This window comes from Gymnodraco acuticeps, unplaced genomic scaffold (assembly GCF_902827175.1).
Source record: "Gymnodraco acuticeps unplaced genomic scaffold, fGymAcu1.1, whole genome shotgun sequence".
Classification (NCBI taxonomy): Eukaryota; Metazoa; Chordata; class Actinopteri; order Perciformes; family Bathydraconidae; genus Gymnodraco; species Gymnodraco acuticeps.
In genome coordinates this window covers 2,668,362-2,695,817 of record NW_022989985.1, presented here as the reverse complement: position 1 = coordinate 2,695,817, position 27,456 = coordinate 2,668,362, and the positions used below count along the sequence as shown (strand labels likewise).

Here is a 27,456-nt window from a genome sequence, read left to right as displayed (position 1 = left end):
GTTACAGAACGCCACAATACATCATAACCATAGAATGCAGTTAAAGACTCTTGTGGAAACAAGACTACCCCAGGTTTCCTGGCCTTGTTTTCTGTGGTTCTTATTTTATTATCTTGTTCCACTGAACTGGGCAATTTAGCCTATTATTATAATATCAAGTGTCAGTGCAGCCCTATAATGCTGCCATTCAAACAATTCATCCAGTTTATTTTAACATTTAAGCATAGAGTGATGCTTATTTGACATCACATGTTGCCAAGAAGTGTAATTTACTGATCAGAAAGTTAAAATATATTTGACAATTATTTTAGGTATAAAACACTGGATATGTTGGCTGCAACATGCTGCCTAAAATAACTGTTGTAAAAGGCTTCAAGACAATTTCAGAAAAGTACATAGCAGGCCAATTTGGTAGTTTATTAGTCATTTGGCTCCCTTATGGTGTCACTTTCTGTAAAAGCCACAGACACTATGGAGGCTGGTCCACAGCTGTGCCACTCCATGAATATATGCATGTTTTAACAGTCAGGACAAGAGCTATAGCAGTGCTGAGGATTGGGCAGAGCGTATACCTGGAGATCCTGCAGGAATAGGAAACTGGTGATACATTAATTGTATTACCAGCCATCAGAGACTAAAGCAATTTATTGTATTTGAATCTACAACTTGGCTTCTGTGACTTTTGTGAATAAGCTATTTCCACATGCACCGATAGTAGCAAAGAAAAACTAAAGGTTATTGAACTCTCAAGAGAACTTACAAGAGGAAGAAGTCTTTTTATACATCTGGTTTGTAAATTATCATAACAGAAACGTGTACACCTTAAATGCCATAAATGTGGCCTAACATTTAATCAAAACAGCTGTTATAAGTAACACTAGTAATGACATTTAAGAGACGTGTTTAAGTCACAAGCCATATCATTTTGAGATATGTATCTTATTTTTTATTAAACTATACTCTGGTTCAAAAGAAACAGTTTGAGGTGTATTTGTTGATCTCTAGCTCCCTCTGGAGGGTTAAAGGTGCACATACGCCAGATATTCCTCCAGATGGCATTCACATAGTTTACTGCAGCATCATGTGAATTCCATTCATACCAAAGACACATTTTGGCCATATATTGGATGCCTTGTTCAACACGTTGTAAACAAGACTACTTAAGGATGGTTGGATATTACAGTAGTTTGTTTAAGGTCATTTTAGTTAGCATGCACAGACAAGTGAATAAATCATCAACTGGAGACAAACAAAAGACAAATCAGAGCCAAATTAGCGTCTTTATTTTACAAACGCATTATTCTATTGACATTTTTTATATAATAAAAAAGCAATTTACAAGCTTAAGAACCAAAACAATGCAGCACAGAATGATTATGAGTAAAATATATAATTTGAATAAATATATTTTATTTCATGCTATAAAATAAAATGCATAAATGGCAATAGATACATCAGCTCTAGCTAGCTTTATTTACTTCATAGTTGTACAAAACAGTAGAATTCTGAGGTTCACAGTTGGGTTGTGAGGTTGTGTGTAGAGTGGACAAAACAGGAGTTAGGGCATGTCTGTAATAATGCTTCGGTACGTGGTCTCCAGCGGAAAATAATGATGGGCTCGTTGAGGCAGAATGTTTGGGAACCACTGACTGAGGACTTGTATCCCCACCTGAAGAGAAGTGCACAATTCTACTATGGACACACATATGTCCAATGAGACCACTTTTAACATGATATACCCTGAGTTCTAAGTTCTTTTTTGCCTTGTCTCCTAATACATATGAGCCAGAGACATTGCATCGTAGAGTTTAGGGAGTTGTAAAGGGAGAAGGAACAATAGATTGACTTGAAATCTTCCCCCTTGTCCTAAACAACCACAGCTACAGTGTCAGACCCGAGGAGCTGAAGGAGACCCCTGAACCTCACCATGATGACAGACAGCCCCCTCCCAAACAGTGGCTTTACAGCCCAAAATCCCTTTCATTATTTGCCACAGCTGGAGGTGCAACTCTAAACAGTGCCACTAGTTTGATAGCCATGCACTTGTTTCTTGTGTTGCAGGTCACCGTCTACCACTGGCTTTTGATGAGCATTCATAACACCAGCCAGCAACGTCGCTTTTTCATTTAAATATATTTTTTCTGAAGAGGAAAGTCAACCCGTCCAACGTTTCAGAAAATATATATATTAAAAAAGATCAATCAATATCAAATCGCCCTGGTCTTACTTCAATTCACTAAGCCTCCTGACATTCATTCTGTTTGATATACGACAGGTCAATATTTCAATAGGCTTGATGATCCCAATACACCGCTTTTAAAAAGGTTATTGCTTTTTCTTATGATACACAGCGGACAGAAACTGACAGAAAAGCTATGGAAGACTTTTTTTTTCTAAGCCTGTATCAGTGTTTGTAAACTACCTGAAGTGAGTTTATTATAAAAAGAATAGGACGAGCTGCAATTTCAAAAAGTAGTCTGACAGCCTTCCCTGTAAACACTTCCTTTTGATTACTTGTGGCCCATAATGCATCTCCTGCTCCTCTCCGAGGTGTGGAGTTGATTTGAGTGGATGTCAAGTTCAGTTGGTTTTGTAAGTGTGTATCACATTTAGTAACTAGTTCATGAAAAAGCAATACAACTATTTCCCCTCCATTCACCTATGATGATTATATGGACTCGTTTTAAAAAAAAAAAAAAAAAGAGGAAAGGATCCGACTCGTCTAAAGCACCATTTAAGAGGGAAATGGTCCTTAGCAAAGTGATTGAGAGCATTATAGCTCATCCCTTAAGAGAAAATACAGAAATAAACTAGACTTCCCAGATGGAATTGGTATCAACTATAACAAAAAAAAAACTGTAAGTGCACAATTGATGACACAAATACATGTAAAAACAATTATCCATTGGCAATTTCATACAATTTTGTGGTTGCGCAATGTGCAATTCAGCTACAGTATATAAGAGAAAGCTTCTTTTTGTTCTCCTCCACTGCTAAATACCCAAGCAGCTGTTCCCTTGCCAGATGCTCCGCGTGAACAGAGAGGAAGTAGACGTGTGTGTGTGTCATGCATCTCCTTCCTTCATTGAAATGCCAAAATACAGTACATTGTTAAGATTGTCCAGAGTGGTCAGAGAGGAAGGATACGGTGAGGTCTCTGAACACTGGGAAGTGGCTTGCAGGGAACAACACTGCTTCTTTTGATTGTAATTCATTGCTACAAAAGAAGATTAACCATCAAATCAGTTGTCCAAAAACTATAATATAAAGAGCCAGATCAGGGCACAGGACTTGAGCTGGAAAACAACTGGACAAAAGTGAAATTAATTCATTTGTATTCATTCTTGGTACCACTATAGATTAATGCTGAGGCCATATCCTATCATTGCTCTATTCAATCCATTAGAAAAGGAAAGAGGCACAGGAATCTAAGTGCCAGCATCCTCAAAGTAAAGCTTGTGGCAAGGCACTAAGTTAAAGATGCCACTTTGTGTTTTGTTTACATTGGCTTTAAACAATTACAATACCTATTGCACAACTGTTATATTGTCAGCTTTTGTATGGCTTAATATATTGTGTTATTTATGACTTTGCTGCTTAATGTCTTCTTAGCAAGTTGTTCAAATTGTACACAAGTGATTGTTATAAGCTGGGAAACGTGCATTCCTTGCAAATCACAAAGGACTAGTCCTACATTAAATTAAGAACTTCTTAATATGAGCATTCAAAAGTTACAAATCACCCATTAGTCTTTGGTGTGAACTCTTGGCACACAATTATTTTAACATTTTGTACCTTTTACTCACAAAGCATTACTGACAAGGAGGTTTGAACATTTCCAACTCTTTCCTTCCTAGGTGAGGTGTATTCGTCGTAGGCAGATTCAAACAGGTCACTGAATGATCTTTAGTGAGGTCAGATCAGCTGTTCAACCTGCACGTCAGCGGCCGACAGATAAACACTCCACTCAGTAAACATTCGTCTAAAAGGACTGTACAGGTGGACAGACTGTGGGTGTGATGAACTAAAGTGTTTGTGACGATGCCTGGCAACGAAAAGCTAGCTATACCGACTTTTGCCAAATTCCCTACTTTTTGGTTCGCTATCTCGACTGTCAACGAGAAGACGCACACTCACCGGAATAATAATAAAAAAGACTGCACGCTTGACGTCAGACATGAGAAACATAGCCCAATATTCTCCCACCAACCGAACATAGAACATTATATGTAAACTGTGAGAAAAAAAACCCCAAACCCAATTCATTGACACAAATTTAGCATGGACTAGATTGGACAAAATAAAAACAAATAGCAGGTGCTCTTCAATACATGTATTTTAACAGCTGGATGGATAAAAAGGAAAAGCATGATAGCACAAAAGTGACCACCCAGCTGAGCTTTAAATGTCCTAAATATAACAGGATAATCAATCAGGCCTTCTAAGTGCCTTTTTGATGTATTAACTGTAAAATACAGATGACTTAAATCAGAATGGAAATAAAACCCAAGTCCCGATCCCCATGGCTCAAATTGTATATAATATGTAGCCATATGCATGACTTGTAGACGTTAGTATTCATGTGATTGCAGAGTCTCATTAAAGATCACAATAGATGTACGTATAGGCAGAAGCACTGCTGTCAATCTAGTCCTACCCTGCCGCATCAGAATGAAGACAGAAGCTAGCGCGTTTTCTCAATGGCACAACCCCCGCCGCTCCCCCATCTCTGCAAAGTGCATCATACTTTGGATCACCAGCTACTTCTAAATACATTAACTCTTAGCCTTAATCTAGCTGTGCCACATCGATGTCAACACCATAAAGTAGGGTAGACAAATGAGGAAAACTTGTTGCAGTTCCACATCTGACCCCGATCAATGCGGAGAAAAAAATATCACAGATCAATCGTCCCATCGTAGAAAGGTGGGACAGAAGCAAACATAAGAAAGGAAGCAAAGCAAGAGCTCTTTGAAATAATGGAAGAATAAACCATGTCAAAATGGCTGAGAATCCTTTGTTCTTTCTGTTTGCATATCATTCAGAATAGTATACTATGTTGATGTATGTGAACAGTCCAGAGCTGTTCCTACTGCGCTGAGTTGACAATGAGAACTCTGAGTATTAACCTAGAAGCCTACCTCAGGATAAAACAATTTACACATACAATAATTCAGTAAAAGTCTGCCATCAGAGTATAGAGAAATATAAATGACTTCACTGTGTGGACGTATTCCACCCATTTCATGGATGACAGCATCTGAAAGCACGAACGGGTGAGATCTGCAGTAGTGATGAGAGATACAATTCTTAAGTGTTTTGAAGAACAAACGTTACAAGACAGCAAACTCATGTTGAAAATATGCAGGGCCATTTTCTTACTCTATTGTCTGCAGAAACAAACAAGAAAGCTAGCAAATATACTGCTAACATAGCACCTTCTTAAACATCATTTCAACCTGGCTGACCATGAAACAAGGACTTTGTCCCGTATCCATACAATCAGCAAGGAATATTTCACATAAGTATCAAGGCTTTGTGTCGAGAGAATATTCTGTACAGGGTTTGGCAATAAAGATACTGTACATACAACCTAAAAACGGATTTCAAACGGTGAACACGTCTGTGCCTGGTAGGTTCTTGGCTATGAGGTAGAACCTGGTGAGTTCATTGAGTTAAAATACTGTCTGTTATGAGTATGTAGTTGTATCATGAGGTATTGAACGGATATGTCACACGAAGCTTTGCACTGGCAGAAAAATCATTCCTTGTGAGTAAGTGACCTCCTGTGGCCACATGTGCAAAAACAGGTCAGGTAAAAAGGTGATATGACAAGCATCTTACCAGAGCTTTCACATTATCAATTATTGCAACATGCCTATATAACTCTGTAAATATGTTTTAAAAAAACATGGAAAGATAAAAAGATAAATCAATTAAGGGGTCTTGATTATTGGGACCTCCTCAAAAAAAGTAAGTTGTCACTCCCTTTGCTTGAAAGAATCGGATTTCTATAAAGCACGCATTTGCTCTCTGCATTCAACATCGTACTTTCACAAATTGACAGAAACCCCTTGACGCAAGAAATGTCTATAGTAGAGGGAGCTGATTCAAAAAGAAAAAAAGTCCTTTAAGTTGAGTTAAGATAAACATTTCTTAAAGCTTCCTTAACCTAAAGCAGGACCTAAAAATCACATCTTGAGGCTTGAGCTTCCTCTGGACTGCATTTTGAACTCTCCTCCTCATTGGCCGGTGCCTCCTCTGCATATTGTGCCTCAAAGGCCATCCCCTCAGACGTTTCCTCCTGGTCCTTCTGACCTGAGCTTCCCTCGGTGGTCTCTGGAGAGTCTATATGGTTAGTCACCTCTGATGCTCCCATGTGCTTCTTCCTCAGGTGCTGGTTAAGGGTGCCCTGAAACGGGAAGCACTTGCCACAGATCTGACAGTGGAAGGGCTTGTTGTCTGTGTGGCCACGGATGTGGTACTCCAGCTGGTCTTTCCTTGTATACTTCTTGCCGCAGAATTTACAAACGAAGGGGGTGATTCCCATGTGCAGGCGCATGTGGCGATCCAGGCTCCCTTTCTGGTTGAAGGTCTTACCACAGTAGATGCAAATAAGTCTCTCGTTGTAGGGGTACCACTGGCTCCGCAGGCTGCGCTCTCGCACATCATTCTCCAATCCCGTGGGTCCCACGACTGATTCGCTGTCTTCTGAGCCTGGTTTGCTACGACTCAGCACTCCTGCCGGGATGCCCAGGGGCCGCTTCACTCTGGCTCGCGCACCTCTGTAGCCACTGAGCAAGGAGCGGGAGGGACTGGAGCTGCTGAGGTTGACGAAGCACGGGGTGGACTGCCCTGAGTAAGAATAGGCAGCCGACTGGATGACTGGACCATAAGATCCCACACTAACAGCCAGTACCTGCTCTCCGTCTACCAGCTCTGTGTGGTAGCCATCATCACCGGCTGAGGAACTATCTGAGTAAGTGGGCCTGTCGGTCTTCTCAATCTTCACGTGCACGTCGGTCACCTGCCCATCTTTGCCGATCAGTTCCACCTGCTCCATTTCTCCTTCCATGGGAGCATCGTGCTCTGACACACTATCACTGCTGCCTCGGTCCGACTGGCCTTCCTCCGGTTGCTGTCGGCCGCGTCTGTGGGTTTTTCCTGGCAGCTCAAAGCGCACTTCATGTCCTGCCTGACTCTGCCGGGAGTAGTAAGGGGGGGAGATCTGGGTAGGGTTTACAAAGAGGTTGCTGTCGTTGACCCCATTGCCGCTGGTCTGCGAGTCGCCCTTCCCTGGGCTGCAGACACTAACTGGGATGCTGATCTTGGAGTGGATGCTCTCCAGAATTTGGGTACACTTGTCAATGATGGCTTGCATCTGCAAAAAGCTGGCCGCAGTGAGGAAACTGATAATGTCCTTGAGCTGTAAGGACATGTGACCCGTGTAGCAGAATGCAAGAAGCTGCTCAAACACCTCAGGGCTTTTGATGACCGAGATGGAAAGGCCACTCATGGTGCTGAGAGCCGAGTGGTCACGGAAATAGGGTGAGCTCGCAGCCAGCACAGCCTTATGGGCTCGAAACGGCTGGCCCTGAATGTGGACGATGATGTCACACAGCTTCCCCTGCAGCCGCAGCTGATTGAGCTGGTCCAGAACAGTGTTACTGAACTCCGGCACATCGAACTCGATGTAACTGCCGTCGTCCATTTCTTGGATATGTTTCTCCAGTTTGTCGGCTGCCTGATGGGAAAAGGAGAAAAAGAAAAGACAGAAAATTATTAGTTTTTTTTAAAATTGCATTTCCAATACACAGCAGAATTGTATACTTTTTTTTCAACAACTTATTTAAGATGACAGTCTTATTTTATACATCAATGTATGAAACATGCTATGCCATAAGAAACAACACTGAATGAATTGCAGCGAACATTGACTGCTGTATCATATCTTCCTGTTGACACAGCGTCAGCCTCAATGATCCTGTAGTGGGCAGTCTCTATCGGTCAGGAGGCCCGGGGAACACAACAGACATCTTTAAAGACATCCACAGGCACCATTATAAATGTACTATACAGGAGGACTGCAACATGTGTTGTTAAATATTGAGATCTTGATTCAGGCAACTACGAATTATTATATCAGAAGGACAAAGATTGCGCCATATTTGCGAAAATCATTTACTGGAATTACTCGTTACTCTGCTGCAACAGAGGGGACTGGAATCACCAGCAATACAGCGCCAGTAAACCCAACGTGTTGAGGTCAGGGAACATTTCTCTCAGGGAGGTGATCAGAAGTTAGCAAAACTCTGATTCCTGGTTTTCCATCATGAAGATGAAGAGTACATGTTGCAGGCAAGTACTTGCTTTACCTGTTAGTAAAGCAAGTACTTGCCTGCAACATGCGCACTTTGAGCATGCACGAGAGAATGATTAGAGAACATGCACTCCACTTTGTAGTTCTAAAACGGCCTGTGAATCACTTAAAGTTACGACGGTAGATCACTCCTAACATGTCATGATGACAGCATTCTTTGTTACTGTCTCTCATCAGAACCTTAACTATTTAAAGTCAATGCCAGTGTTTCCCACACATAGATTTACTTTGGCAGGCCGCCCAGGTATATTAACGGTCACTCAAGTATACTTGGATACACATTTCAGCATTTTTTTCATGCATCTAAGAAAACAACAGCATCAGAGATTGATGAACTGGTGACACAGGAGGCTGTCTGGGAGCTGGGAGATCCGCGCTCAAAGGCTCTCACTTTTGTTTTACGCTGTTATTTTGTATATATTGATTGCTGTGTTTTTTTTATCTTAATGTGTGCATATGTGTGAATGTGTCTGTCGATTGTGTATATAGGATATACATATTTTGATACATATCTGTATATTGTATAATTGTATTCGGGATTGTTGGAAACGTCATTTCGATCTCTCCGTCTGTACACACAAACTGAAAGATTGACATTAAAGTCACGCCAGCCGACTACTACCCTAACGGACACTGTTTCTCCTCCACTCTGTTGAGCTCGGTGAGATTAAGAGCAGGGGCCGAGGCCTGCACCGCCAAGTACCACTCACCATAAACAACAGCAGAGAGCAGTATGAGACTGGTTATTGATGTTATTTACCTCATTTATGTGGACTCGTTTCATTTCAGCTCAGTGTGAGGTCTGCTGTCATGTATGGTGCTTCACAGCGGGCAGAGCCCAGCCCCCGCCCAGAGGAGACGGACAGCTCACACTCACAAACGCCACGGCAAGTGTAACAAAGGCCCTGCGAGCAAAGAGCCAATATATTTATGTAATCACCAGTAAATATATGTACAGACAAAATATTTCATTCAACAAAATACAGTTGATTCAGGTAACTCATGCATATGCTGCACTAAAGAAACCAACATTGGAAGAAAAAGATTACAGGTGTTTTTTTATGTTATACTTTAATGTTTTTTTTTAATAAAAGATTAAAAAAAACATGAAATAACCCTATCCATGCAGATATGTTTTCCCGATGCAGTTATTTAATTGTGAAGCATAAACATTTCATTGATTTTAATAACTTTGAATGACCTCTGAGGTGTGCATTGTGCAGCTGGAAAAATCTGATTTGGGCCTCAGTATCGTCAGAATGACTAAACGGTGGCATAACAACTTGATATGAAGATCCACAACTGAAACCAGTTGTCACTCTATAGGTTCATTTAATAAACACAAGACTGAAAGCACTCACCAGCTTTGACCAGCTACCAATGCAACAAGGTCTATTTTCTTTTTTAAATAAAAATAATATTTAAGGTGTTTTCTTTAGAGCAACATATAGAAAGTGCAATAGAATGGCTGTTAATACTGGTTGTTTTGTGTTAGTGGAACCACATTTCCATAATGCATTGCAAGTATATGAGGGAGTGTCACAACAAAGGAGGCAAAGTCATCCAAAGACACAATCAGAAAGGAGATCAAACGATTGCGACTGGTTGAACACAATATGCAGATTAGTCATACGAGGGTAGAGATAAGAGGAAAAGTTGGTTTGCCTGCTGCTGCTATCCTACGAAGAAGAACATTCTTGAAGGCTTCTGCCAATCTGTGGTTAGCTTGCTCCTATTATTCTACCTAGTGAGCATAACAGCCTCTTAATGCGTTTCATAAGGCCTTACATCAAGCTTAAGCTAAAACATTTTTGACAAAGTCAAACATCAGATCCTCCAGGGAAAAGCGAAAGGCTGCTTCAAAGGGGACACACAGTGCTATCTCTTTTGAGAATAACTCATTAAAAAGTATGTTAATGATGTATCATTACTATTGTGGGATAACTATTCCTTATTTCAATGTCCATTTGAGATGTAAAAAATATTTTAAAATACAATATTTTGGGTACAATTTCCAAAAGTGAAAGAAAGAAACAAAATATTTGATTTACCTCCTTAATCTCTCTGGATTCTCTCCTGTTTGTACTTTCAGATATTTGCTTTTAAGAGTGTCATGTTCACATTCAGCTGCCTATGAAATCCAAGCATTTTCTGACTTTTTTTGTTTTATTATAAACTTTTTTTAAATAACAAAATGCCAAGGCTTAAATGAAATGTGAATTAGCAGGCTTATTTAACAAAGGCTATTCATCAAGTCTATTAGTAACCTACACTATATATATAGACAAAAGTATTGGGACTCTTAAATCATTGAATGCAGGTGTTTAAGGCCCAATCCCAAATCACCCCCTACACCAGGGGTGCCCAACCGGTCGATCGCGGGGAGATTCCCAGTCGATCGCGAGAGGTGTCTAAAAATAGATCAACAATATTCTGTTTTATCGTTAATGTCCTATAACATAATTTTTCTGTGCCAGGATAATGCACTTGAACGCACCAAAGCTTTGTGATTGGCCGGCGTGACCCCATGTGTTGGGGCGTGGCTGGTGGGCAGTGGGCAGTAGTTCGCTGACGTTGTCCGTGTCAACAGGAGTGACGGTCCGCACAAACACAAGACCGCAGAAGCAAAAAAGCCCAAAATATATAATGTTCACTCCGAGTGGGAGGATGATTATTTTTGTATCTATTCCAATTCAAAGTCCATCTGTCTCATCTGCAATGCGAGCGTGGCTTTATCGAAGAAGGGTAATTTAGGAGCGGCATTTCAAAACAGTGCACAAACGCTGCGAGACGGAATTCCCTCCTAATTCTGCCCTACGCTTCCAAAAGGGGAGGGGCCTAAAAGGACAGCTAAATGCACAGCAGTCCATTTTCACCAGGCCCAACAACAAGAGCAAGGCTGCTACCATAGCATCTTATCGTGTCAGTCACGTTCTTGCGAAACACATGAAGTCTTTCAAAGACGGCGAAGTTGTGAAAGAAGCATTCCTGGAGGCTGCTGACGCGCTTTTTGGGGGACAGTAAAAACAACAGTAGCATTTCAACAGGTTTTTGATATAATAAAAACTCAAGTTAGATACCGTTATTAATCAGCTGTAAGTTTTAGTTTGTTTGAACTTATTCATTATAATTATTGCACAAAATGGTATAAGAATGCAAACATTAAGATCTGTTCTGTTTAAATTGATTAGAGTCTATTATTAATTCAGGTTAAGAAACTAGTGTTGCTTGCATCCTATTTTAAAAAAGGCATTTATTTTTATAATCTACTAAAATGCAACAAAAAAAGGGTTTGATTCTATTAATTTAGTCTTTTATTGCACTTTGGCAGCAGATTCCGGTGTAGCTTCAGATCTGAGTTGTCTTATTAGTAAGCCTAATTTATACTTTTGGAGCAACACTATTTTTATATAATGGCAAAGAAAGGGTTCAGAGTATTTTCTTTTTCCCTGTGTCATATGTGGCAGCACTGTTAAATGTTTCTTGAAAACATTACCCACTGTATGTGACGTGTGAATAAACTCCAACTCTGTATCAACAACACTGTTGTGTAACTTCAGTTAAATACTTGTATGTGTAGATTAGAAAGTGGTAAGATAAAGGACCTGCAGTATTTTATGAAGTATTCATCGTACAAAGGTCAGTTTTATACAAGTAGAAGTGTGTATTTACCTGGTAGTAGGCTGTCAGTAATGGCTACGCCTCTCTATTTGGACTGGTAGATCTCGGCACACTGGCAACTTTAAAAGCAGCTCTCGGTTCAAAAAAGGTTGGGCACCCCTGCCCTGCACCTACACTCTCTACACCCTCTACACTCCCCACACTCCCCACACTCCCCACACTCCCCCTCCGTTTGCGCGGAGGGTCCGCCATATTAAGTGCTGTTCCAAACCAACGCGTGTGGAGCGGGAGTGGGCTATCAAGCCCTCAAACAGCGAGTCTGCATCGGTGCTGACTTGAGACCGGTCTCTACCTGACCGGAGTCAACGCTGTGTGTGTCCGTCAGGAAACACGCTGTTTACAAGTAGTTCCAGCAAACATCCACTGATAAACTGCGATCTTAACAACCTCATGATAACCTCATATGTTTTAACTTAGGATCATACCTGTGTTTAGTCTAGAAAACGGTAAATGTGTGCAATAAATACATAAGTACACTGAACAAAAATATAAACGCAACGCTTTTGCTCCCATTTTTCATGAGATGAACTCAAAGATCTAAAACATTTTCTATATACACAAAATAACCATTTCTCTCAAATATTGTTCAAAAATCTGAAAAAATCTGTGATAGTGAGCACTTCTCCTTTGCCGAGATAATCCATCCCACCTCACAGGTGTGGCATATCAAGATGCTGATTAGACAGCATGATTATTGCACAGGTGTGCCTTAGGCTGGCCACAATAAAAGGCCACTCTGAAACGTGCAGTTTTGCTTTGTTGGGGGGGGTCCAAAATCCAGTCAGTATCTGGTGTGAGGGGTAGGATTAGGGTTAGGGGTAGGGTTAGGGTAATGTTGTGAATTGAGTGGCCCATGGTGGTGGTGGGGTTATGGTATGGGCAGGCGTATGTTATGGATGACGAACACAGGCCACTCAATTCACAACATTACCCTAACCCTAATCCTACCCCTCACACCAGATACTGACTGGTTTTTGGACCCCCCCAGACCCCCCAAATAAAGCAAAACTGCACGTTTCAGAGTGGCCTTTTATTGTGGCCAGCCTAAGGCACACCTGTGCAATAATCATGCTGTCTAATCAGCATCTTGATATGCCACACCTGTGAGGTGGGATGGATTATCTCGGCAAAGGAGAAGTGCTCACTATCACAGATTTTTTCAGATTTGTGAACAATATTTGAGAGAAATGGTTATTTTGTGTATATAGAAAATGTTTTAGATCTTTGAGTTCATCTCATGAAAAATGGGAGCAAAAACAAAAGTGTTGCGTTTATATTTTTGTTCAGTGTATCATCAAATAAGTATAGACAAAGTCGAATTTGTCAAATGTATTGAACGGGTGATCACAGTTTGAAAAGTTGACAGCTATAGGCCTACAGCTTTCATGCTTAAAACATAACTTGGTTTTTAAATGAAAGCGGGATCATACACGAACAACATAACGGGTTAGGGTAACGTAACCATATTACAACAGAGATCAACAACCTATAACAGGGCTTATGCACAGAATGCAGCTATTCAATACTCATTCTTCTTTACGAATATGAGCATGTCTACTCAGGGGAGAGGCGGGTGCGGAGGCGATTCACAATCAGGCCAGCTGTAGAGAAGACCCTCTCAGCTGGAATTTGGGCATAAGATGAGGTTTGAGTCTGCGTGATTTGCGTGTAGGGAGGGGCAGCAGCCATATCATTGGCTAGAACTAGCTAGATCTGATGGAATTGGACATAAAAGCGAGTGAAGTATAACCGGACGCGAGAGAGAGAGATCAGCACCTGCAGCTCTGCCTGCTGTGAGGGAGGGTAGCAAAACACACCTTTAGACCTAACACATTTAGCTATGGCACTGTCGTATACATTGAATTTTTCCATTTGATAATATGTAATCAACTTAGGCACCCCTCCCAAAAAAGAAATTACAATAAAAATATTCATATCTCATACTCTCATATTCTAATACCTGAATAATTTTGAATATTCGATTAATCGTTCCCATCCCTAGTTGCAACAAGTCAGTTTGTGAAATGTCTTCTCTCCTAGATATTCCACGATCAATTGTAAGTGGTATTATTGCAAAGTGGAAACGTTTAGGTACCACAGAAAGACCACGTAAAGTTGCAGAGCGGGGTCACCGAGTGCTGAGGCGCATACTGTGTAGAAGTCGCCAAACCTCTGCTGACTCAATAACTGCAGAGTTCCAAACCAGCTCTGGCATTAATATCAGCACCAAAACTGTGCGCCGGGAGCTTCATTGCATGGGTTTTCATGGCCGAGCAGCTGCATGCAAGCCTTACATCACCAAGCACAATGCCAGGCGTCGGATGGAGTGGTGTAAAGCACGCCGCCACTGGACTCTAGGGGTGCAACAACTAATCGACTTAATCGATTAAAATCGATTACCAAATTAGTTGCCAACTAATTCAGTCGTCGATTCGTTGGTGACGTCATCACGTGTGTTTTACGCGCCGTTAAGCTCCAACGTTATTGGTCTTTTTATATCGGTACTGGAGACATTTAAAAAATATATGTCATGTATTATTGCTACAAAAACATTATATCGCAGTCTTACCCCCTAATCGCACCAGGAGCGTCTGCGCCGCGCTGCGACCTCCTCCTGCGTCCTAACCCACCAGGCGCGTTTCAAAACGTTGCGGAAGCGGAGCGTTGTGTGTGCAGCCTCGCAGTTGTTGGATGAACATTCCACTTCCTGCCTGCGCCGCGCTGCGTCAAAAATAGGATTCATCCTATATTTTAGAAATTCCTTGCGGCGAGGAGCTTCTGGGACGTTTCGAGCCGCGGCGCAGCATGTCTGGTGGAATAGCACCCATTGACTAGAGTGGCCGCGATCGCTAAAAACGCTGCAGCGCAACGCAGCGCAGACGCTCCTGGTGGGATTAGGGGGTTAGTGTCGCCAACTCGTTTCTAATATGCAAAAAGACAAACAAATGCGTCTATGATGTATTTTCGATCAGACGACATTTCTCTCCCCATCTGTGTGCGAGGGGGCGGGGCAGTTTACACACACGCAGCTGCTACATGCAGCAACACACTGCGGAGATGGCGGAGAGAACGCGCTCCGAGGTGTGGTTAAACTTTACCTGTCTCGATGCTCGTTGCCAAAAGTGCAATAAGAGTTTAGCATGTAAGGGCGGTAACACGAGCAATTTGTCTAAACATTTAGCAAAAGTGCTCCACATTCAGACGGAGGAATGCACCGGGTTCCACTGTCTTTCTAGTAGCTCTGTAGCCCCATCCACGAGTAACTTTCCACGTCAGGTGTTATGTGCTAGCAGCAACACACGGAGTTAACTACATGATACAAACATGGGTTAATGATTAGAGGAAACTGAGTTATTTATTTTGTTAAAGTTTCAGCTATTCTGTTTACAGTTCTGTCATCACATTATTTAATACGATTTGTTAAAACATTGTTGTTTCTTTTTGATGTGAAATATTATTTATTTTATTTAAATAAAAAGCAATGTTAATTTTGTTCAAAATGTGTTTAGTTAATTTAATAATATATGTATTTTTGAATCAAGTATTCATCTTTATTGTCTTCATTGTTAGTTTCCACATGCCTAAAACAACCTCAAGCTAAATCTAAAAGTTGATGGCTAAATAAGAGCGTTTGAGAAATTGTGCAAGGCATACAGTAATAGTCCGAATAGTCGATTAATCGTTTCATTAATCGATAGATTAATCGATTATCAAATTAGTCGTTTGTTGCAGCCCTACTGGACTCGGGAGCAATTTGAACCACAGCAATGTTTAAAGCTTCAAACGATTTGAGTCAGCCGAAGCTGATCTTACTAAACAAATTAGCAAAGGCCCTGCCTTTTCAGCAGAAACTGTTAAATGAAATGCCATATTACCAACAGTTTTCAAAACCCTTAGTATGCGACAGTTCTCCAGCTCAACCTTCCTCTCCCTCCACTCCATCTGCCCTTCTCTCCCTGTGCACCTCCTCCTCCCTCCCTGCCCCTCGCTGGCAATTCAGCAAGATATTTTCTGCGCATTGAGTCCCTATCAGCACTTTGGGAAAGTAAACACTTTCTCCAGTTGCCAAAGCTTGCCAAGACACCTGTCAAACAAGCCATATGCTCTCCTCCTGGCACAGAGGAGGGAAAGATGTAGCAAAACGGAGAGAATCGTAAGAAGGTGTAATGTATATTATTTCCACTCCCCCATTACCAGCCTTCAAATTCAGCATGTTGTTCATACAGTTAAACATACCAGCAATGTCTGCCAAAAGCTTGCTACTCTACTGAATGGAGCCAAGTTGAAGGGCAGCCAAAGAATGTATGCTCAGTAGTTGAGATGCACATGCTTGGCTCACGTGGGAAAAACTGAAAATGTTTTAACTCAGCTAAAAAATTCCTTATGTGGCTCAAGTTGCCTTTAGGGTAATAAACATTTATGACACAGCTGCTTTATGTAGGTAGGTTTAAAGGATGCCGAGTACAATGTGATAGTTTGGATGACCATGAGGTCAGCATAACTCATCTCCTAAAAACGTGTAACTTAGCCACGTCACTCAAATAAGGAGGGAAAAGAAGAAAAAACATTAGAAGAAAAATCTAAGTCAGCATGCATTGTTTGCTTTCTTCAACACCAGCAGCATTTCACCTACTTAGAAAAACAGCTTGTGGGGCAGAGCAGACCCACAACAGAATTGCTTAACAAGCAAAGGTTGGCAGAGCAATTTCAAACAGATAGTAAAAACCAAGATATAAATAGACTAGATTCTCATACACTCATGTTATGATGTGAAAAACATGCAGTGCAGATATTATAAAGGAATAGGAGGAGCTCAGTATGCAGAGCTACATATTGTATGCTTAGCCTTAAGGTGTGCTCTCTGATTTGTAAGGAATAACAAATAACTTTCATTTCAGCCTATTCACAAGTAGATCAATTAAAAAGTTACTTGAGTCCTTCCTCATTATATGTATACTTTCCAAACAACATATACATTATCAAACACTGATTTTTTTTTTAAATATACTGACAAAAAGCATGACGCATTACTAGAGCTGATTTCCCAACTCGATTAAAACATTTTTTTTTTTTTTAAACATGCATTGGTTCAAATATTGTTGTTGATGTCATGTACAACAATGATTAATCGAGGCAGCCATAACTGCATTAAGCTTTTAACTAGTAAGAATATGAAGAAAATCATAAGTATGAAAAGTATAGTGCGTATTTGCCGCACAGCCATAGTCTTTCGGCAATATGGAGGTGAGGAGAATGAGATGCTGTTGATTTCAAAAAGTACACTTTATTGCTGTAAAAGAAAATATGTTGAGCATTTGGTGTACCATCAACCTTGACAAATGTACATCTTGATTGCAGCGAGAACAGTGCTTTTAATGACCTGCAGTAATTAGCTAGGATATCATCCTGCCACATTGTCTTTTCACCTAGAGCCACCCTGCAGTGATTCCGCTGTTGCAATTACAGATGGCAATAATACATTTGAAGCAATGCCCTTAAAACTTGTTTTATTACTGCCAAATGGTAGAAAATACTTTAACCAAGTCAGCCATCGTTTGCTGCGGCAAAACCCTGCAAATGTCTGCGTCAGTTTTACTCCCATCTTTAGGTAAGTGTCCTACTTTAAAAAATATATAAATAATATTAAAATAATAATGGATACCACACTGCTAAATACTTGAGAATATTTAGACTTACTAAATACTACCTGTTGGGTTTGAAAACTGTCAATAATGTGAGGTCTATATCTATAAATATTAAAAAAATAATACCATATAATGGGCCATGAACAACATTTTTAAAAAGGTTAAAATATCATGGAAAATTATGCAATAGGTGAAAAAAAAGCCACCTGACAATGCCGCAGCAATTTCTGAATTCCCAGACTAGCAGGATCTACCACAGAGTCCAGTTTTCACCAGACATTACTGCACAATACTTATTTCAGTTGGTGGTTCAAACCAATACAGTTTTACTGCTTATGCCGAACAGAAGGGTTCAATGGGTGCAGAGCCATAATGGTTGCTTATGCATACGTCGTAATTGGTATGGCTCCACTGTGTTCTGACATGCCTTATAGTTCAAATATGTAGTTATCCTGGAATAAAGCATGCTGTTGTTTCCAAATGGTGCTTTTAACGCAACAGATAAGGGCCTTTCGAAACAAAATGAATGTCACAGAAATGGTAATATTCCTTGATGAGCAAGGTGATCCAAGGTATACAGAATAACCTGCCATGTCCCTGGACATTGTACTCTGCTGCCATAACATTGCTAACTATTACCAGTACATTTAATGTGACTAAAACTAGTACTTCTACCTTTAGTATTGTAGCTTGACAGATATTCTGCAAAAAACACGGTAGGTAATGTTAGTGCAATCTGTTTATGACACAACACAGTGAGTTTACATATTATTTAAGGTACATTCATTAAGTATCTCATTACCAAGTTGGAGTGGACACTGAGGTACACTAGCATGTACTGTTCCTGCCACTTGCTCTCTGCGGCACTTTCTCAATGCTCTATGATGCATATTAAACTAATCACCTGATTTTGTGTTATGTTATGTCTTGTATTGGTAACTGTATTGTGATATCGATTTCCCGTGACTATTTGATCAGATGTCAATTCTCTACTGTGAAGCATTTTTGACTGCAATTCTTGTAGGGAAGGTACTATACAAATAAAGCTTATTATTATTGTGCATACATTCAGTACTGATACATTGCAAATGTGGGGTGTCTCAAACTTTACTACAAACCATTATGTTAGTAGTTAGTTAGCTATTGATGGGGGGTCTATACTAAGTCACCTAGCGAAGCAGCTAACAATAGCATTAGCTTGGCATCCACCTACTTTTTGTCGTTGTCTCTATCATTTTACATATCGACGCCAACTTGCATTAACATTTGTTTAAAAGAGGTTTTGCATTGGCTCAAAAGGGCCGAACCACCCAAACTATCAAGCAGCACAAGCTAACTACCACAGCGTTAGCTACATTAGCTAGAGTCGAATCGAACAATTATCTCAGAAAACAGCCCAACTTTCCCACAAACTTCATACTTTGACTCGTGTCGGGTTGTCTTACTGCTTGGACACGCTTTCTCCGATTATGAAAACGCTTGACAACATTTCATATGTTAGTAGCTTAAGTTACAACGTCGACCGCGGGTGCAAACTATGTCGGCTGTCATGCTACTGTGCTAGCTTGCTTATGCTACCAGTTAGCACTAGTTTAGCTAGCAACCATCCTATGTCAGCCACTGCTAAGTAGAGGCTAACGCTAGCTAGCATCTAGTTCGTACCGCACGGTCGGAGGCAATTATTACTAATTACTTTACGTGTCATATCAAGAACGCACCGACATTGCCAGCGCCCTATTGTCACCAGTTCAATTCAACATGCAAGTCCATTTTACTCACCGTTTTGCAGATGAGCATTAAACGTTGTCCATTCCCCTCGGTAGTTCGCTAACAGCCAGGCCTCCCCCCCTCTCCAGTCCAGATGTGTCAGACAGTTGCTGCTGCAATTTTTGCATCAACAGGAAGTGTTCTTTTGGCTCTTTGCATTCATTCTATCAGTGTGTGTTTTGCAGCAGCCCCTCCCTTGCTTATGTCAGTCAGCCTATGTATTGAGACATCATGTCCAGAATACACGACGTGAAGGATAATAATATATATAAGCAACAAAAAAGTAAAGTAGCCTTTAGCCGGTGTCCAACTAGTTTTCAACAGATAACGTGGCTACCGCCATACTTTATATACTGACTACCCCATTGCTTGTGGTAGATATTGTAACACTTTCAGTTAAAGTGAACACTAAATGTATCTGTTTTTAGTGCATCTGCCGGTCTTGTAAACATTGTACTAATTTGATCATTTAAGTGTCTCATTGCAAATCCAAGATGACATAAATCTAGGTTATACCTTTCTAGAACAAAACATTATCTACATGATGGTAACTGTTCTTTTAAAGGGTTTTTTCAGTTATTTGACTTAATTTTGTGAATTTGTCTTTAACAACTTCAACTCTACACTTATTTTCAGCTTTGCAAGTCACATTTCTAGTTCATTTGGTCAACCATTTGCTGTGTTATTTCAAAGCATTTTCGAATGAGTTGCATAATCCGATTTTATAAACTGAAAATGAATTTATTAAATTCTGCATAGACACCACAAAGGGGCGCCAGAGACTCAATTGATGAGCCTTGCATCCGACTTGCATTCCTCAACTCTCCGAAAAGTTGAGGCGGGTGGGTCAGCATTACAAGGAACATATTCAACCAATTAGATGGCATGATACAATACAATCATTATTAAATGTTGTATTATAAATACATTGACAACATTTGTAAATAAGGAAATGTTGGATACAGCAGAATGTTACAGAATGAGACATTTTATGGAAAAATAGGTATTTTTTATATTAATACTTTTTAAGAAACATGAACATCAAAAAACGAAATAGCACAATGAAAATTACTCTAAGTAACCTTCAAACTGAATTATAATAACACATAACTTACATGTAGCTTTATGAGGATGACAAATGCAATGAGATGTGAGCACTCAATCCCTTTTAAGTGTACGGTAGAACATTAATATAATAATCAAAAATAGTAAGTACAATTATTTATAACAATCAGCTTCCACTCAGAAGTGGTGTTCATGTATATGACCTCATCTTCAAAAACATTTTCAATCAACTTTTATGAATGTAATTTCCAGATTTAAATGTGTTGTGACTCAAATCAGCAGTTGATGGCTATATTTCACTTAATTTTAATATAACATTCTTCTTGCAAACAATGTGTATATGTTGTATGTTTTCTCTTTGTAAAAGAGACAGGAAAAGTATTGTGTGTTATAAGCACTAACATGAAATGAATGTGTTCTGTGTGTGTTTCTTTTTTTATTGAGTGTGAGTGACAGGTTGGCAGCTCAGGTGAATATCTGACCTAATCTGTGTGCAGGTGGGTGATCAACGTAGAGAAAGGAATCGCTTTGTCATTGCACGTGCTTCTTGTTAAACAAGTCTCTCCTCTATTCTCGACCGTAATTTGCTTCTTTTTTTTCTTTTTCTGGAGATTGATGCACAACCCAAAGTGCAGCCAAGGCATGGTGATTAGAGATGGTTTTGTTGATCCGCAGGAATGATCATGGTATTGATAACATTTCAAACAAACTCATAATCAAAGGGTTTCCTGTTGAAGTTGTAATCTTTTCTGAAATGGGGCTTTGTTAGCTCAGTGTCATTTGGTTGACCAGGAATTATTCGACGGTAAGCTAATGGGGCTGGTTCTGAGTGGTGCAGCGCCAGGGATCGTATAGGGGCTCCAGGTGGTGTGGCCTCGGGCTCTGATGTGCTGCTCCTTTTTAATCCCAGATGACATTGCAAAATCCCCAAACCCCCTGCCCCTGTATAAGACTGTATAGGAGCAGAGACCAGATGATTTGTTTAAAGAGCGCATATCATGTATCAAGCTGAGGGAATAAGGAGCTCCACTGTTGTATGTTAAGCCTCAGAGTCTCAGACCATAGGTTATGCTTAATATGGAAGATAGGTTTTTATTCTTTGTCTGAAAAGAACATGTGTAGCATTTGTTTAATAAACTCTAGCACGTTTTACAATACTGATTTGATTTTTGAATGTCTCGAGATTTTGTTGCATTACATCCAAAAAAATTATATTTGTGGGTCCTGCACAGTTTCTTGCAACAGTAAAAGCCTTCAAACAATTCTGCTGCAGTCAACAAATACCACTCAAACCCGAGTTTGTTTGGTAATGTTGAATAAGTAGCCCAATTTTTAAGTTTAACATGAATAACACACTGTTTTCTATGTGTGCCAAGAGTCCAAGAATACCTTGGCTGTCAGTGCCGGGGAGAACAATGGTCTTCCAGTGCTCCTGTCCAGAAATAGTCTATAGCTCACTGATGGAGAACATATTTCCCAATAGCAGGTGTCTGAGTCAGTCAGTGCCTGATCCTCACCATGACTGTAAATGAAAGGGCCAGCTCGTCCAGGTGCGGGAGCACCTCTTTGGCCCTCTCAGGTTTCTCCTTGATGGAGGAGCTTTTCGTGGAAGAATGAACAAGAGAAATATTGAAATTAAACTATGTATATGTTAGTATGCATCACTATTAAAAGCATACATCATTCCCTTAGCATATGTAATATTATGCAATTCGCTTTTTGAGAACAACAGTTCGTTATCTACTTTGTATAGATTATTGATTTTTATTAATATTGTTCTTGTTCTCAAAATGTTTATAACGGTTTAAGTCGATGCTTTGTATTAGACAAACAGTAGAAACAACATGCCTAAAATCTTTTTGTGATTCTGGAATCATAGCAAAAGCAGCAAAAGCTTATAAAATATGTAAGTATACGTATGCCACAATGATAGTCGGTTTGACTTATCATCCTTTAATTTTAAGAATCAGTTGGACTCCAACCAAAGCCATTTAAGACCGAACCTACAAAGCTAAGATAGTTTTACCAGTAAGTAGAATAATCAGTGCAGTGCAAGGGTAATGAGCTCTCAGATGTGTCATATATATTTGCCTGAGAAATTAAGGCAATTTCTGGAAATGGTGGCCTGGGGTTGAGGGGAATACAGAGTGGCTTGTAAAGATGAGTGATATCTGGCACAGCATGAAGAGAATGAGAGGTGTGCTGCCCGGTGCTTAGCTCAAATGAAAGCTCTGATTAGTGGAGCAAAGATCAAAATGACAGAGCGGTGCAGGCTTCAGCTGGGCCTTTGTTATTGATAAGTCTGTCATCTCTGCTGATATTGGAGCAGTAATGGCAGCTGATGATTAGGCCACTCCTGAGCTATTAACTACATTTCTTATCCTTTTACTGGGGCCCAGGAGAGCCTGTTTGGGAGACAAAGGCGTCCTTTATGAAGCTGGCTCCTTAAACGGCATCCACCTGACCTAAAAGGCACAACTGTTACTGTCTTTCTGCCAGGCCAAAGGAGTCAGAGACGAGATACATGTCAGAGGTCGCAGTGAGCTGCTGTTTGAAATGAAGGGGTTCTGAGTGAGTAAGCTGCTGAAAGACGGCTGCGGCAAAATTACAGAAAATTGCCTGTTTTGTCAACATTTCATCAGAAGATTTACAGAAAGCTGACCCCGACCCTTTCTCTCCCCCTCTTTCACAAGAAGATTGAGTGGGTTGGAATTGACTGACAAACAAATCTCTTCTTTATTTCTTTCTCACTTTCTCTTTCCCTCTCTAGAAATGTTATTCAATATGATCTCTTTTTAATGATCCTAAGTGGCTGAAATTACATCTCCTCAACACATATTGTTGAGGTTATTTAAGTCTTATTTCTAGCCCTCACAAAGGACATAAAAGCTAAAATGTTCAAATTCTCCAATGAACATAATAATATGGCTATCATTTTGTATTATGATACCATGGTGGACTAATCCAGTACATTTATTTTAATATCTAGCTGTTAATGTAAATGTATATGAATGCAATGGACAGTTACCGTGTGTGACATGGGAAAGATAAGAAGGGTAATAATCTTAAAACGGCTTACTACTGAGCACTAAAGCCTGTTAAACCCCGAGCCTGTTTTTCAGGTCTCAGGCTCAAAAATGACATTCCCAGAACAAATGACCATATCTTCCCTTCTAAAAGGGTTAAATTAATAATATTTTTTCTCAAAGCAAGGTTACACCTGTGAGTTGGATGTAGAAGTGTCAGAATCAATATAGATGTTTTAAAGTAAATTCAGATTGAACACAGTAAAAACATTTAAATTATTGTGTTCGTCCAACAAAAACAAAATTACTTATACTTATGTAGACTAAAATCTATAGCAATCCAAACTACAACATATAATAAGAACCCTGTATCAAGATTGATGCAAAACAAGTTAAATTTGACCTTTTTAGAGAGATTTAGCAGAAAAAACCCACTTCTGGGGTCATTTGGGTGGATTTGACCTATCTCTGGCCCCCCTTGTTCGATTTTGCTGATTGACATCTCTTTCTAACCGTCAGAGCCAATGGAATCGAGGGGAACTCCCACATACTCCTTATTTAGTAATGTGTGTGTGTGAGACTGCCGCATAGCCAAGACCGGAAGCTGCGATAACTCTGGTGGCTACCATTAGCAGCTAACTTTTACTCTCCGATCTTTACATAAAAATGGAATTATGGATTATAAATAAAAATAATTATCACCCAGAAACATTATCAACCTATGAATTAACCGATTCAGCCGCGTTTTCTCTCGTTTTAATGCCATTGAACAAGTCTTTTGATCAGATTGACAGCTACGGTGAGAGGATCTCCCGTAAAAGCTACGTAAAGGTACGTGTTGTGATGCCTGAGTTTGCTTCCCCTGTCGCGAGTTCGGATCACTTAGTGATGATATATATATACCTAAATAATCTGTGGAACCTCAGCTTTAATCGGATATATTGTATGTGCAGCTACGATAAGTAATAATGGTATCTTTTATCTTGAGTTCTGTGCCAAAGTGCGTTAGCATTTTTCGCTCAGGGGTCATTTAGATGCTTCTTATGAGACTTGTGTTTTGTTTTGGTAAAAATGGTTTGTATCGTCAGTTAGCTGAGATTATTCCCGTTAATCTGGTATAACACATTAATAGGTTCTTAAATATTAAGATCCCCTGAGACACAGTGTCGTGAAAAACAAAAAAAAGGACCCGCCGAGGGGGTCCTTGGGGCTTAACCATAGGGCTTAACAGATCCCCAACCAGAGGCCTACTTGTACTTTTGCAGGTACTTTGATTCAGCTACATGGGAAGATTGTGGAGAATAATAGCTTTTATAATATTGGTAAAATGACAAAAAACGGTAGGAAAAAATATAGGCCTAGAAAAGTCAATTATTCAACAACTTTGGTATTCATTAAGTATCCACTTACTAAAAGGATTTAAAGAGACTAAAACGTGTTTAAACTTTTGGTGAAAGTTAACGTTTGAACAACCTAAAATTAGGCTTATATGGGGTTGAAACAGTTAGCTAAAATTGAAACACACAGGGTAATGGATAAGTGGTTAACACCATTAGCTATCGGATGGTTAAAATAGATTGCTAATTGGTAAATAGTTGAAATAACTCAACATAATGGGTAAATGGTTCTAGGAGTATAAAAGCAGTTCAATTATATAAAACCATCATTGTATAAATAATTAATTGTATTAGCATCCTGTTTAAAACCAATTGAAATGAACACTTTTGGAACACGACAGGTGGTGTCACTGACGGGGTACTTGAGTGCATTTGACAGGGCTGTTGGAGTATGTCTGACAAAAAAAGGTTGGGAACCACTACACTTGATTGCATACAAGCTTTTGGGCGCAGCATTTCCATCCTCAGCTCCATGCTTTGTCTCTGACCTCAGCTCAGTCCACTCTCTGCCTTTGGTATTCTCCTACAAAGGCCAACAGGAATCCTAGGCTTGTTGATTTAGCCCCCAGTGGCCAGAGGCAAAGCATCTTTCATTAACGTCTAAAACCTCAGGAATGAGATACTGCCCTCACGATAAGATCTGGTAATGCAGTAACATGGAATTATGGAAGAAGAAAATTGCCATTTTGTATATAAGCACCTATGATCTCCCATGAAAGCCCCCTGTTCCCCCGGTTGGGTCAGTCCCAGGAGAGGACAGGGTCCTGGAACCCAATCCATCTTGCCGAGGAGAGATTTTCAGGCTGAAGGCCTGGAGCAATGGAAGGTGCTGCTGTCTGTGGAAGGTCAGCTTAGTAGCAAGACAGTGATCCTGTGTGCCTGCCGGAGAAAATCATCTCCTACCCACAGGAGACATGCCCCCCGCCCTGTTTGTAGTTCTGTTTGTGGTCAGCAACAGCTTTAAGGTCAATTCAAAGCATTTATGAGACACTCCAGAGGTATTGTCAGAGTACTTTATCATTTTACCAGTAACTGTCGACAAATCAGAGAGCTGCTGTGAGAATATGGGAGTTCTTGTTTCCTCCATTGCTCTTAGAAAGGTATGTCAGCGAAGCCGATTTTAGAAAGGTGTTTCTTTATCTGAGCCTCTGTGGAGGCAACATGTCAGGAACAATAGAGTTATGTGGCATTCTGACATTTTGAAGAAGTTAGATACCCTTTTACTCGTACGTCGAGGTCAAAGTCAGAGTCCTCCAGAGAGCCTGGAAAGAATGCAGGTGTTTGGCTTGCAGCAAACAGCCTAAAGAAAAAAAAAATCTCCCTTCACCATCCCTGAGCCTCCTTCATCCTGCGGTCTGTGAAAAAAAGGCACAGGCAAAGCTGCTCACATGGCAATCACAATGATGGAGTTTCCAATATCTCTGGTTGCAGTCTTGGCATGTACTGCAGAGATTATTGGTCATTTGCACATCATTGTATCAGAGAACTATCTATTGCAAGCTTAGCCAAAGATTTCTTCATTTCATCCAAACTGGTGGTCCTATAGGGATATAACAGAGAAAAGATTATCTAATGTTCCCTGCATTTCCATATATACATAACCACAAATACATTTGAAGGGCCAGTTGTCTTAATATAAAAATGAGTTGAAATGTCTGGCAATGAGTGTTCAGGGTAAACCAGATCAACTGGAAAGATGAGGCTGGAAGGAAGGAAGAGAAAAATCTTATTGTGGCAGAACTGATGTGTTTTTGTCTCCTCTGGACAGTTTCTTCATCACCTCTTTAACATTTGAAAGCATTTGGCACACAGCCTGTGGCAGGTTCTCTTGAGGAAGCAGCAAAGCAATGAGGGTCAATGGCGCCATAAATCTTAGACTGCCCACTTTGGAATCAGACATGGACACTTGAGATATGCATATTTAATACAATGTTCATGTCTGCAGGACTTGAAAAGTCAAATGCATTTTCTATAAGGGATCTGTTGCTAGATGCTAACAAGTGAAAGCAGGTTCATCCGCTGGGGTCTTGCTGAGAAGTCTTTATGTTGTGCTTTCCTATGATGCAGAATGTCCTGCCTTTGGGTTTTTTGAAGGGCCTGAGGGGGAAGCGAGCTGGCAGCCATATTTGTGCTCCTCATTCCAGAGCAATGCAATATGTGACATAACTTTGGCCGTAGTGTAAGAATGAGACTCACACTCAAAGACGTCCCTCCTCTTTTAGATTACAACTCTATGTTTAAGTTCTGTATGCCCTCATGCGTTAAGCTTGATTGAATATAAAAGCAATTTAAGTGGAATATATAGAGGCAAAAACACAGCAGGTGTTTAGTTCTGTATAATCATGTAAAGCTTACTTTTTCTTTATAACTTGATTTTTTTCTCCAAAAAGCAGCATGTGTTTCTATCCAATGGGTTTATGAAGGACTTTATCATGCAGGCTTTAATTCAAGACAACTATACTAAGTAATTTGATCTTTTATGTATTAGACTTATG

At 40.1% G+C, this 27,456-nt stretch overlaps 1 protein-coding gene across 2 annotated transcripts; it reads right to left on the bottom strand.

The window, feature by feature from the left end:
• Positions 1 to 1,268: 1,268 nt before the first annotated feature.
• zbtb34 (zinc finger and BTB domain containing 34) lies at positions 1,269 to 19,616 on the bottom strand. Of its 2 annotated transcripts, XM_034212595.1 has the most exons (3): positions 19,486 to 19,616; positions 9,141 to 9,285; positions 1,269 to 7,744 (listed from the first exon to the last, which is right to left on the bottom strand). In XM_034212595.1, the coding sequence occupies exons 2-3, from the start codon at positions 9,162 to 9,164 to the stop codon at positions 6,185 to 6,187; spliced, it is 1,584 nt and encodes a 527-aa protein (XP_034068486.1). In that variant the 5' UTR covers positions 9,165 to 9,285; positions 19,486 to 19,616; the 3' UTR covers positions 1,269 to 6,184. The 2 variants fall into 2 exon arrangements, with proteins under 2 accessions (XP_034068486.1, XP_034068487.1); XM_034212596.1 differs by lacking the exon at positions 9,141 to 9,285 and having other exon boundaries at positions 19,486 to 19,600.
• Between the last annotated feature and the right edge of the window lie 7,840 nt (positions 19,617 to 27,456).